At 45.3% G+C, this 12,357-nt stretch overlaps 1 protein-coding gene across 1 annotated transcript in view; it reads right to left on the bottom strand.

The window, feature by feature from the left end:
• IQCJ (IQ motif containing J) overlaps positions 1-4,802 on the bottom strand; it is a 59,237-nt gene extending 54,435 nt beyond the window's left edge. Inside the window, exon 1 of the mRNA XM_021393668.1 lies at positions 4,671-4,802. Within this exon, the coding sequence (XP_021249343.1) occupies positions 4,671-4,673 (3 nt within the window). The 5' untranslated portion in view covers positions 4,674-4,802. The remainder of the gene's footprint in view (positions 1-4,670) is intronic.

Genomic DNA, 12,357 nt, shown 5'->3' with positions numbered 1-12,357 from the left:
AGCTGTGTTCCTGAGGTTGGACCTCTGGCTCACAAACCTCTCTTTTCTCACCTAATCCCAGCCCGCAGCATTCACACATGAGCAACTGGAGAAAGTGGCTCCATAACACGGAAATCACACGGGATGCAACTGCAGACAAAGAGAAACGCATGGATGGCCGAGATGTTGGAACTGCAGCCTGCAGGATGAGCAAGAACCTGCTATCACTCTAACAGCAGCAACTGCCCTGGAGCATTTGATGATTTACTGCCCCAACCTCTGCCCCCACCTCTCCACCCCAGTTCTTTTCTCCTGGGTGACCCAGGATGGGGCGGCCCCAGCTCAGGGCACACTGCAGCCTCGTCCTGGGGACAGGACACTGAGCCGCGGGATAAATTCCTGCGTGCCAAAAATATATGTAATTTCATTACTTGAGTGACAGAAACCTATTCACTGCTTACACTGGGCCTGCTATTAAAGCAATTACCTGGGATCAATGCAATACGGCAGCAGGATTTAAATCTTGCCTCGCAGCAAGGCAAAGGAACTGCTTCTCCAGGCAGGTCAAACCCATAACGTGCTGTTCCCTCTGTGCAACCTTTGCTGAGTCCTTGGCCACAAACCTATATAAAAACACCCTTAAAATAAACAGCTGGGTCGTGCTGCTGCTGCAGACAGTGTGCAGCACAATGCCAGGTGAGCATCAGCTCCCCCTGACAGCAAGCACCTCAAAAACAGCTGGTAGGTGCCAGGAGGACAAGAATTAATATTATTATTTTTAATGGGAACCCAGCCACCCAGGCTGCATTGTTTTGGCCAAGTTTGGGTTTGTTTGGGCTTTTTTTTTTTTTGCAACTTCACTCTATTCCCACAGGCTTTCTGGATTGCCAGGCACACCTGGGCTTGCCAAGGACATGCCACAGCCAACTTCTGATACTGAGTCACTGTCTCAAGCAAGTGCCTTTCAGGAGGTCTTGTAACGCCTGGGCAGTGTAAAGCAGGAACTCGTAAAAATAATTAATCACAATTTCAGAGTTCTCCAGGCTCTCTGTTATTCAGCACTTCTTGTCTTACTGCACACCAGTCTGCTAACTGCCGGCACAGGGCTCAGGGCTCTCCCTTCCCTCCTCCCTCCCTAAGCCCTGCAGACAGCAGCAGCCTGCAGACACTTCCCAGCAGCGTATCTGCAAACCTCAGGCATGTTACAACGGTGGCAAATTGCTGCCACGTGCAAAGATCAAGGCAGCTTTAAAACAGAGGCCACGGCCTGCAGCAGATACCATCAGAAGCTTTTGCTAGGCTACAGCTTATTTTCTGATAAGGCTGGGGATGCAAGGCATGCACAGTGAAAGAAGGCATAAGAATGCAATCGAGGAAGCTCCGGTGCAAAGCAAAGGATTCTGCAGGAGATGGACTTGGCCACAGGAGCCCAGCAACGATGGGAGGGAAGGATGCTATCAAAACAAACAGCTATGCAGCAAGGTGAGCAGACGAAAGATAGCCCCCCCCCCACAGCAGATGATGCAGCTGTTTGCCTTCATCCGTTTTCCATATGTTCAAACTCAACACCAAACAGCTCTCCACCTCTGTCGCACTGGAAATGCCACTCTACAGCTGCACCAACACAGATGCACAGCAACGTCGTATCTCCAGCCCAGGCATCACAGCATCCAGCGTGCCTCTTGCCAGGCGAGGAAACAACCTGCAGTGCCTGCCCACGCCAGGAGGGGAGCCTCAGCCCAAAGGACCAGGAGGAGAGGGGACGCATCGAGGGCTGGAGGACAAGGCCTGATGCCAAGGGCTGCGATGGCCAACCGCTGCCGGAGAGCTCTTCACACTCCCATCCCATCCCAGTGCTATCTCCAAACACCATACCCAATGCCAACCCAACCCATGGGGATATGGGCTGGCATCCCACCAGCACAGCACAGCAGTCAGCCAGCCTGCCAGGAAGCCAGCGGGGCCAAATGGGATAGAAGACAGAAGAACCGTGGCTGCAGAACCTGGTCACCGCCTGCTTCTCATCACAGCAGCCTTGCAGCACTAGGACCTGGCGTTAACAGATGATGAGAGCAGAGCATTCATCTGGGCTCTGTCCAACTCAGTGAGCTGAATACCTGCTGCCTCCTCCGCACAGATCGATTTTTGCACTGAGTTTACGAGGAGTAATTAATATTCATTCAGAATTAAGCAGAATAAGATTCCCAGCGCATGAAGATGTTTATTATTTATTCATATTTAAGGCTTGTTAGATTAATCTATTTTAAATTACTGCATGCTGCCAGGCACAATTATTATAATTTATTGGGATAATTTCAGTGCTTTATTTCCCCCCAATGCAACCTTGCAGAAGGTGCGTGCTGCCTCTCAACTGCTCGGTAAAGCAAGCCCTGCTGCTCAGAGCCACAGCTGCCATCAAGATGCGGGCAGCTCAGGCCTTACTCTGAGCAGTGGGAAGCAATGAGCATCCCCTAGTGATGCCAGGAAACCCCAAAGGATCCAAGAAACCCCAGAGCATCTTCCTGTCTCTGCTTCTTGGGCATGACCACCTACTGCTGACGTTTTACAGAAGCAGTGCTTGGAGCAAGGGGGTGAGAACGTGGCAATAAAGTCTTCGGCTCCGTGCTGTGCAAAAGACTTCATCTCATTACTTTTTTTTTTTTCTTTTTAAAAAAAACCTACATACTTGCTTAAAAGCTGCAGTAACCATTATTACATTTAATTGATACCCTCAGGGGCTCAAAGCTTTTATGAAATTTAATTATTTTCCATCAGGACTTGCACGGGAAAGGTGCAATTACAGCAGAAAAGGCCGTGGCTCACACAGAGCAGCCCTGTGCCAATGCCACCGCCGCCCCGAGCTGCACCACCAGGCTCATCTCTGCTGCAGCAGACACAGACCTCTCCTCATTTTGGCCTTTACATAGTAATTAAAAATAAAACAGACCAATTTGATTCAACGATGGGCATATCACTCTGCGTATGAAGCTGTCATGTCCAAGCAAGCATTCACCCAGGGATGCCCCTCAGCACTACCAGACCTTGCAGCAAGTGGATCCAGAAATGGGATCCCCCATGCCTGAGATGGGCTTGGGGTAAATCCTTGCCCCATCGATAAAACAAAGGAAATCATGCACACATGCCTGGCTGCAAGCCTACCCATCCATGCCTGCACAGCTCTGTAAATAACACTTTCTCACCTCTGAGAAGCCCCCCGCTTTCACTGACCCGCAGGGGAGAGCACTCCGTGTGCTGACGCGGGAGGAATGAAAGCCAAGGGTGTGCTTTGAAACTGCAGGGCTGGGCTGTGAAGCCCACCAGCACGCTGCGATTCCTCCCCAGGAGGACTTGCACTGCAAACTCTTTTGAACCGAGCTGCTTAATCAGAATCTCCTGAGAGCAAATGCAGCCAGGAGGAAGAGAGAGCAACTTTTTAATATAAAAGAAAAAAAGACCTCCTTTGAGTAAAACAAATGGTTTTCTAACAAAGAACATCCTGGGGACAGGAAGACAATGTCTTGCTTTTGATGCTACAATACTGTATTTGAAATTAATGGTTTCACAGCTAAGATTTTACCCCAATTATAAATCTCCCTTCGCAAGTCACAAAATATAATTTAGTCTTCGCTAATGGCAGGCTAAACTTTAGCTCTGCTTTCACCGCAAGTTTTCAGGCAGAGAATTTAAGAGCAAGCTCACAAAATTATTTCAGCGTGCCCTTCCTGGAATGCCTATCACTTGAAACTTACGCTTTTGACATGGGGGGCATATTCCATCAGCAATAAGCAAATAACACCGGGGTGTTTACGTTTTTCTCCCATGTGGAGCTACCTCCAGTTTCCTCTATGCTGATTAACAGCGGAGAAAGTTCCCGGTCTCACTGGGGCCAAACTCCCAAGAAGCCAAAAGCTGATCATGAAACTTCGATCCAACCAAAGCCACCATGCAGATTCTGCCCAGGTTTGAAGGGAAATGACCCAAATCTGAAGTAAATGCTGCAGCCAAGAGGACAGCATCGCTCCTTCATGCTGGTCCCCAGGCCCCAGTGCAATGTGGAATCAAAATCACCACTTTCAAAGCAATGGCTTTTTCCTCCGGGATGTTTGACCAAGCAAATACAAAACACATCCAATATTTCTGACACCCGGTAAGCTGTTATTTTAAACACAGTTTCAATAAACTACAAAAGTTGATACTGTTAGGGGCTTGAAAATATACGATCTCATTAAAAAATGCTGGCACTTAGAAAGATCTCCGGTGGCCAATCACCGCTTGGGGAGTGCTGTAATTTATAATGTTGATCCCCACAGCTAAAGCATTTAATCTGATAATAAACATCAATCACTGACTTTTATGGCACCATTTTGCAGCCTGAGCAGAAAACCTTGCTCCTGCGGACAAATTAGGAACCCCAAAGTGACTCTTGCAAATAAATACTGACTTTAATATTCAGCAGTATAATTCCATGGGATCAATTTTTTTATTTAAGCGCTACTGGAGCTAGGAAAAAGTTTGGAACTACAAAAGTATCTACGACGACAACTCAATGCAGCGTGACGGCATCTGGCGTGCTGGAGCCTGCCTATCTAGCAGCTCAGTGACAGCACACACTTACCTTTATGTCTGCTGCTGTTGTCATCAGAAAGTTATTAAGTGTGTCCAGATATTCTGCATGACAGCCCATAACTCACCATTAAAAATGATGCAGGATCCTATTACGCTCCCATGCAGGCTCTGCGTTGGCTCGAGGTACTAATCCACAGCCTACCACTCAATAGCAGGGGAAATGGATCAGCCAGGCGTAATACATCGTGCGATGGACAACTGCCAGAAAAAACAAATCAGATGGAGCCCATTAATACGTAATGATGCCCAAGCTACCATTAATTCAAATACTCTTTCCCAACCAGAGAGCTATTTCAGAAGTAACTGCAATAATGCTTTTCCTATGGACGCACCAAACGTCATCACTGCTTTGTGCTGGACTCCTGCAGTCAGTGGAACAAGGCAGCTTTTCAGTACAGTTTCCAAAATGTTTTTCTGTAAACTAACATTTTCCAATATAGGAAGATATCTCACATAATTAAGGTAAATTATTCATAAAAGTTCCAGTTCAAGTAGAGATGGAAAATTATGAACCGCAAAAAGAACTTTCCCATGAATACTTGCAAGAGCAAAGCAGGTAGTCAGCGTTGAGAACGCTGAAACCTGTCAGTTACACTTTACTTTAGTGGGATTAGCTGGGTTTCTGCTTCTGAAAAGGTAAATTCAATTTCAGTTTTGCTGCCCCAGAATGCACTTAGTAGAAATGACAGCCTTTTTTGGAAAAAAAAAAAATCTGTTTCTCCCCCCCAAAAAATACAAATGAAGGAGCTGAGCAAGGAGTATTTGTCTTGAGACACATCCCAGGAGGGACTGAAATGGGCTTTTACATCAGGTCTTTAAACCAACATTCCCATGTAATCCAGGCACATCTGACCACATGCAAACTGTTCCCCATGCCAACCCAAGGGCCATGAGAGATGCCTCCAGCCCCAGCCAATCCAGCCCAGGGCTTGGCATCGTGGTATGAAGACAGAGAACATGTGCTCAAGTCAAAACTCAATCAATTCGCACACATCAATACCCCTTAATCAGCTCTCTGGGGCATCCTCTCTTCCAAGGGGCTCTGCTTACATGAAAAATGCAGCACCTTTGTGCCAAGCATGGAAAATATATGAAAGCACTTAAATTCGTGCCTCTTAGTCTTCAGGCTCCATGAATACATTTTAGTTACTGATTACTGGCGTTGGGCCCCCTCGGAGTGAACTTTCCAGTAGTCTCCAGTAAGCTCTCCAGTGTGTACATAAACTAGCTTTAATAGAGACTCACATCGGCAATTTTGTAAGTGTTGCATTAAATCTAGACGGTGTTTTTCATCTCAAGACAGAAAAAATACATATTAATCCACCAGCAAAGCAACGTACTGCGAATTTTAAACATTTCTGTCAGTATCAGAAAAGCCATAATACATTCCTTGCTAGACAAGATACTGAGTCATTTTGGTTCATTTGGAGGCCATTTGCTAACTTTATTAGGCAATATTCAGATGATGGATTTCAAAAGGATATTCACTGTAGAAACAGGCTTTGTTTCTGAAGACAGTAATTAGGTTAACCTCATGAATAAACCCTTTATATCAGCAGCCTGTACAGAGCCAAAGTAGAAAAATGCAGGAGAAAATGAGAAAGGAAAAATATAATTTCAAACAAAGGGAAAAAAGTTTAATCTTCGCATAGCACCCTACATCTCACGCTTGAAAAACATTTCATACCTGAATAGAATCGTAGAACCATGAAGGTTGGAAAAGACCTCAGAGATCTAACCCCAGCCCATCCCACTGTGCCCACTGCCCACGTCCCTCAGTGTCACATCCCCGTGGTTCTGAGCACCTCCAGGGATGGGAACCCCAGCACTCCCTGGGCAGCTGTGCCAGTGCCCAACTGCCCTTTTGGAGAAGGAATTTTTCCTGATATCCAACCTGAACCTCCTCTGATAGAAACGCTGCCAGAACCAATATGCCAAAATGCTTAGCTATAGCATTATGGAAGCAACTATAACCTGGAGGCCATCTCAGTGTCACCAGGCAGAGGGGCCCTGCACCAAGCTGCACCACGAGTGACGAGCCACAACTGCCTCGTGCATGGTACACACAGAAGCTGTCACCAGAAAGATGCTCAGGGTAAAAAGGGGTGAAAGCTTGTAAAAAAAAATCACAAAGACTTAAGCTAAAGTGGTACAGTTTGGCTTAGGCAGACTAATGCAAGCTGAGAAACTGAAGATACTCAAGGAAAACCTTCAGTTAATCTAATCTGGTTCTACTGCAAAGGTTTGTTGTTGCTGTTGTTTTTCCTTAAACAAAGCAACCAAAGTGGACACAAAAGGATATGGAAAAAGAGGATTTAAGTCTGAACTGAGTTGGAAAGCTCGTGCTGGAGCCAAGAGAGGGGGAACAGCAGACCTGCTGCAAGCCTGTGGCACTCACTGACCTCCACTGGCTGCAAGATCCTGGTCCTGAAGATCACACTGCAGCACTGAACATCCAGAGACCTGACCTGCAAAATTCAGAGCAGAGGGTAAGGAACGAAGGCACTAAATAAAAAGGGTGAACCTCATTTGCATGCAAGTGTTCACTCAGTGAATGGCTGTTCTTTCACCCCAACACAACTTTGGGTTCCTCCACCCCTAGCAAGGTCAGCTCCGAAACAAGTTTAAAGAAAAAATCATCACTTCATGGGTTTAGGGCAAGAGCACAGCCCACAGGTTTGTAAACCATTAGTTTTAGTAGTACCATGCACACAGTGCTTGTTACAAAACTGCAATCAGCATTACTTACTAATGTCCAACCTAATGGCAGAGGTAGGGTGGATGCAAGGACCAAAAAACCAGAGGTTGTTTCCAGAGCCATTACAAAGTATCTTAAAGAAAGAGGTTGTTTTGATCATACATCTATAGGCTTTCCCCTTCAGCAGAACAAAGCCTTATATTTCAGCATTAACAATGAGATATTTTTCCCTCGAGTCAGCTTTAAAATAATGTTGACATTATAGTCAATACATTATATATCACTATATTTATGTCAGAACCTCTTGGCATAAAAATAAATCAATCTAAATGCATAGTTTTGGTATTTAAATGAAGTCTGGCAATGCCATATCTTTCCTTCAACTTTCACTCTGCCTCTTATACGTAAATCAATCATTTCTGACAGATTTCATACGCTGGGATATCACCTCAAGTCTCACTAAAAACTATTTTAAGTGAATTTCATATGCAGAGGCTGGAAAATTTGCTTTTGGAAGCTCTTTTTATAAGCGATATAGTTTTTGATAGCTTAAGTTTTATCCCCAACCTCATTTAAGGCAGTCTGCATTGCAGGACAGTGCACTCGTAAGCAAGAGGCAACCTTAGCCAGCCGACCTGCACTGAAGCAACCCATAAGGCAATGCAGCTGGTTTTGGTCTGACTAGCAGCTGGACTTACCAGGAACAGTGGCCAGAAGAGACTGCCCAGTCACCATGCACAAGAATCCAGCCTCAAAGAGGCACCAGGCAAATGTTTTAGGAGACAACTCCCCAGCAGACTTCATCTTGAGCAGCAGATCTAAGCTGATACGTTTTCACCACTACTCTATAAAAAGAAAAAGAAAAAATGTCAAGGCAATCTGTAAGATGTTGACCAGCTCAATGAATAAAACTGAATTAAAAACAGCCTTAAGTCTTCAGTATTAAGTAGGTTAACCAATATCCCATATGTGACATCCAGGATTCCTCCAGCAGTTTGCAGCAGCCGTAAGTGACCCATTTCACCCAGGATGCCATCAGGCAGTTACCCCACTTACCTTCATTTGAAGTGGCCGGTTATGTTCAATCGCCGTTCCAGCTGACGAGAGAAACGCAGCATGCCAACTCCACTCTGAATTACTGACATCAACAGCTGTTTTACATCTACAGACAGAGCCTGTAAACACGTAAACAAGTCAGTTAATTAAGATACTACAGTAAAACAGATTTTAACAATTTGAGGTCCAACCTGACGTTTATGGATCTGCAGATGCTATATAAGAACACATATTTTTAAAAAATACCAGAAAGAGCAAAATTGGCTTGTTTGAAGGAAGCAGACAAGTATTTTCTTCTGTTTGCTGAAAGGCTCCACCTTCTGCTTGCAGAACAGAAAGATTTCAGCCCATTCAGGAAGGAAAATACTGCAGGAAGTCCTGCTCCCAGCCCACTACAGCTTCACACTGGGCACTCTGCTGCGGAAATGGGCAGCAGCCTCTTTTCTGCACTTCCAACTGTTGCTCCTGCTAATTATCTTCATTTGCATATGGGCACATGCAGGAGAACACTCATGGTAACTGCTGACCCACGCAAAATCAAAAGGGTTTTGGGGGAAAGTAACTACCCAGGTGGTCATGGAGACCGAAACTCCATGCAACAGAAACCTTCCTAAACCACTGGATCCATCAAGGCTACGCCACCAAAATGAGCTCTTGACAGAAATTAGAGGAATTGAGAGCATTTTGTGATGGGTACACCACACCCTGACTGGGAAAGGCACCAGCAGCGCTCTCCCTGTTCAAACACGTGCCCATATAAGAAACCATTGAGCGTGCGACAGCTCTCTATGAAGGACGCGATTTAGGTCTTAGACTGTAAAACACGGGGACTTTTCTTGATCATTTCTTCTTCCATCTGTTGATCAGAGGGCTTTTCAGATAGAGTTGTTTTAAATAACTTTGCTTCACACACGTAGCAGATGACAAGGCAGAGGTCACTTCAGCAAGAGACTTGAACTCACGCCATTTTAAGCAACTTCAGGCCTCACAAAACTCATGAGATTGGAGTCAAAAGGATTATTGTTGAAGATGCCAATGCTGCCAGTCAAGAGCTCTGAGTTGGGGAAGAAGACCGAGGCAGCTGGCAGGAGCATAACCATGTATTTCAGGAAATAACCACTCTGTGAATCTGCTTAAATACATGTACAGGTATAAAACAACCAGACTTGCCTGTATGTTGCCCTACTCTATTTTATATGCCTCTTCTTGCTGAAGGCAACTGGTTTTAGCATTAGTCTTTGGAAAACAACCTCCAGAACAGTGTAAATAAGCCACAGGAATGAATGACAGCAGCTGCAGCCTTGAAACAAGACTTGTTGTCCTAATACACAAAACGTTTCTTGCATATTGATGTTGCAGTGCTGACCTCTAGCGACAAGTATCCCGGAACAGAGCTGGGACAAACCACATTGCTCACACTTTCCCTCCTCACTGCGTCTCCTATTCCATACCTTTGGAGGGGGAGCAAACCCCGTAAGCACTCTGCACCAGCCCTGGGCACTGACTCCCAGGTAACACTATGAACGTGGTCTCTTTAGCAAGCAAGACACTTTTTCAAAATAATAAAAGATAATTGAGTGAAAATCATTTGCTCAAATGATGTAAAGCAGAATATGGAAAAAATGGTGCAGTAATGCAAAAGCCAAGCAGCATAGGCAGCACTGCTCCTAGTTTGGGACCTAGAGTATGAAGGATGCAATGGCCAGCGAGGACCCAGAACAGCCAGATTCACAGTAGAACGTGGTGCAGATGCAATGACTGACAATAAACAATCCAGCTGGGACACTGACACATCTACATGAATATCAGAATCACAAGAAGTGGAGAAGTAATAATGGTACGTGCCTGGGAAGCAGCAGCGACATGGGAACTGAAAGCAAGCTGAAGAAACTGGGTCCCGTTTGCTCTTATCCTCTTCATAACACCCAACTTTATGGAGCTCAGCCAAAACAAATCTGTTTTTCCAAATCATCTCTGCAACAGCAGAGGCAGCTTCTCGCAGAAGGGCAGACCAGATGGCCAGGACATGGTGACTACTTCAGCAATCCAACTTTAATGTGCTGACACAAGCTGGAGCCCAGACTAAGCATACAGAACTAATTTGACTTATTCTATGAATGTTTTCTCTCTGCTTGAATAAAATAAAATCCAATCCCTTTACTTCAGATGTTCTAGATCCCACCTGTAAGAATTCTGGGCAGAGTTGCATTAGACTCCTCTCCATCTGTGCACAGGTGGCGTGACTACAGTAACATGGGCAAACTCAACTCAGGAATCCAGATTTAGGCACCCAGTCAGCCAAGGCTTCCTCTATTTCTTTCTCTAATTTTCACAGAGCCTTGGCAGTGAGACAGAGCAGCTTGAATTTCCAATCTGTTGAATCTCATTCAGCTGAGGTTGGAAATAAGTGAACTCCACCGCTTCTGGCAGCTGTTGAGCAGGCCACACAAGCTGGTTTCAGTACAGCTCTTTGGATGTAATGACAAACAAAACCATTCCTGGTGTCTCGCTTGGAAGCCACGTCAGTGGCAACCCTTCTGGGAGGTTCAGGATGAAGACCTTCTCTAACACTGCTTTTAAGAGACTTCCAAGGTCCTGGAGGACCATCTCTGTGGTACAAACACTTTTGTCACGCTGTTCTCAGTGACCAGCATTTACAAAAAAATATCAAACCTTCAAAAACCTGGAGAACAACGTGAGATCTGAAGCACCGCAGTGTCACTCAGGGAGCTACTCCCCTACTGAAAGTTTAGAAGAGATATTTCATGATGTGAATGCATGGAAAAGTTAAATATTTACGGAATATTTCTACGCTTTAAACATTTCATTTTGAAGAAGCCTGCATGATAGAGCACTGTGTGTACTTAAATCTAGGGCTTTCTGGCTTCCCAGTCCTGCCAATGCACATCTGCCTCATCCAACAGAACACAGCAGGGACACAAAGAAGAGATTTCCGCATTACTCGGAGAGGCAGCTCATTTCAACTACCGACACAACAGGACAAGCAATACAAAAACACCTACGGTGGAAAGATACACGATGGAGTATGAGCCTATTTTTGAAATGAGAATGAGAGAGGCTATTGAAACCTCCAGTGATAGCCCCTGAAGAAAAAGATGTGTCAGAAAGAGAGAAAAAAAAAAGAAAAAACATCCCCCAGCACCTCTGGGCACTCTGTGTGAGCAGCAGTGGAGAGACTGATAACCCCATTTATGTTTTCGCCAAGAGACAGCTTCCTCTGAAATTCACCTAGATGGTTTTAAAGAAAGGCTATGTTGAACTACTGTCACATTAACTGCACCTGGGAGAATAGCTTAAGTTGTCTTATTTCTTTTACAGTAGCTTCTATAAACATCTCCAGACAAGGGTGCACACCCACTGGCAGAGCTCAGATGGACCACTGCAGCCCAAAAGCAGAGCCCAACCCGTATGTTGTATTTGTTGAGTCAAGAAAGCCATAACACACCAACAGCTTCCCACTGTCAGCGATAAAAGCCATTAAGGGAAGCTTTACAGAGAAGAAAAAGGCAGTCTGTAAAGATAAGCAGCTTTCAGCTCAAGCCATTCCAAATCCACTGCAAACAAGACTCAGTTACAGCCAAGTAACAGCCCAGCAGCACGCACTGACAGCTCCTCCCCTAGCCAAAGCCAGCAGCCCACTGACTGTGTTAACTGCAGGCCTTATCCCTCCCACAACGACCACAACCACATTTTCACTAGCAGAAGGAAACCTTCTCTCAGAGTTGAAAACCCCCTTTTCCCATTTGATGGTCAAACCTGAATCTAAAACTATTCATCAAAAGCCTGAAGCACAAACACAGCAGTAAGCATGAAAAAGCAAGGTAAAAAAAATCTTTGAGCTGAAAATTGTCAAAAAGGAAAGGGCTGGGAGTCTGGACTTTAGCTAGAGATTACACCACATGCAGAAGTCCACCACGGTACTTTAGCAAGATGCTCAGGAGTAAGAGAATTCAGGAACTCAAGAGTTTCAAGAAGAC

The sequence above is a fragment of the Numida meleagris genome, chromosome 4 (genome assembly GCF_002078875.1).
Source record: "Numida meleagris isolate 19003 breed g44 Domestic line chromosome 4, NumMel1.0, whole genome shotgun sequence".
NCBI lineage: Eukaryota > Metazoa > Chordata > Aves > Galliformes > Numididae > Numida > Numida meleagris.
Note: the sequence above shows the minus strand (reverse complement) of the source record. Positions and strands in the feature narration are given on the sequence as shown.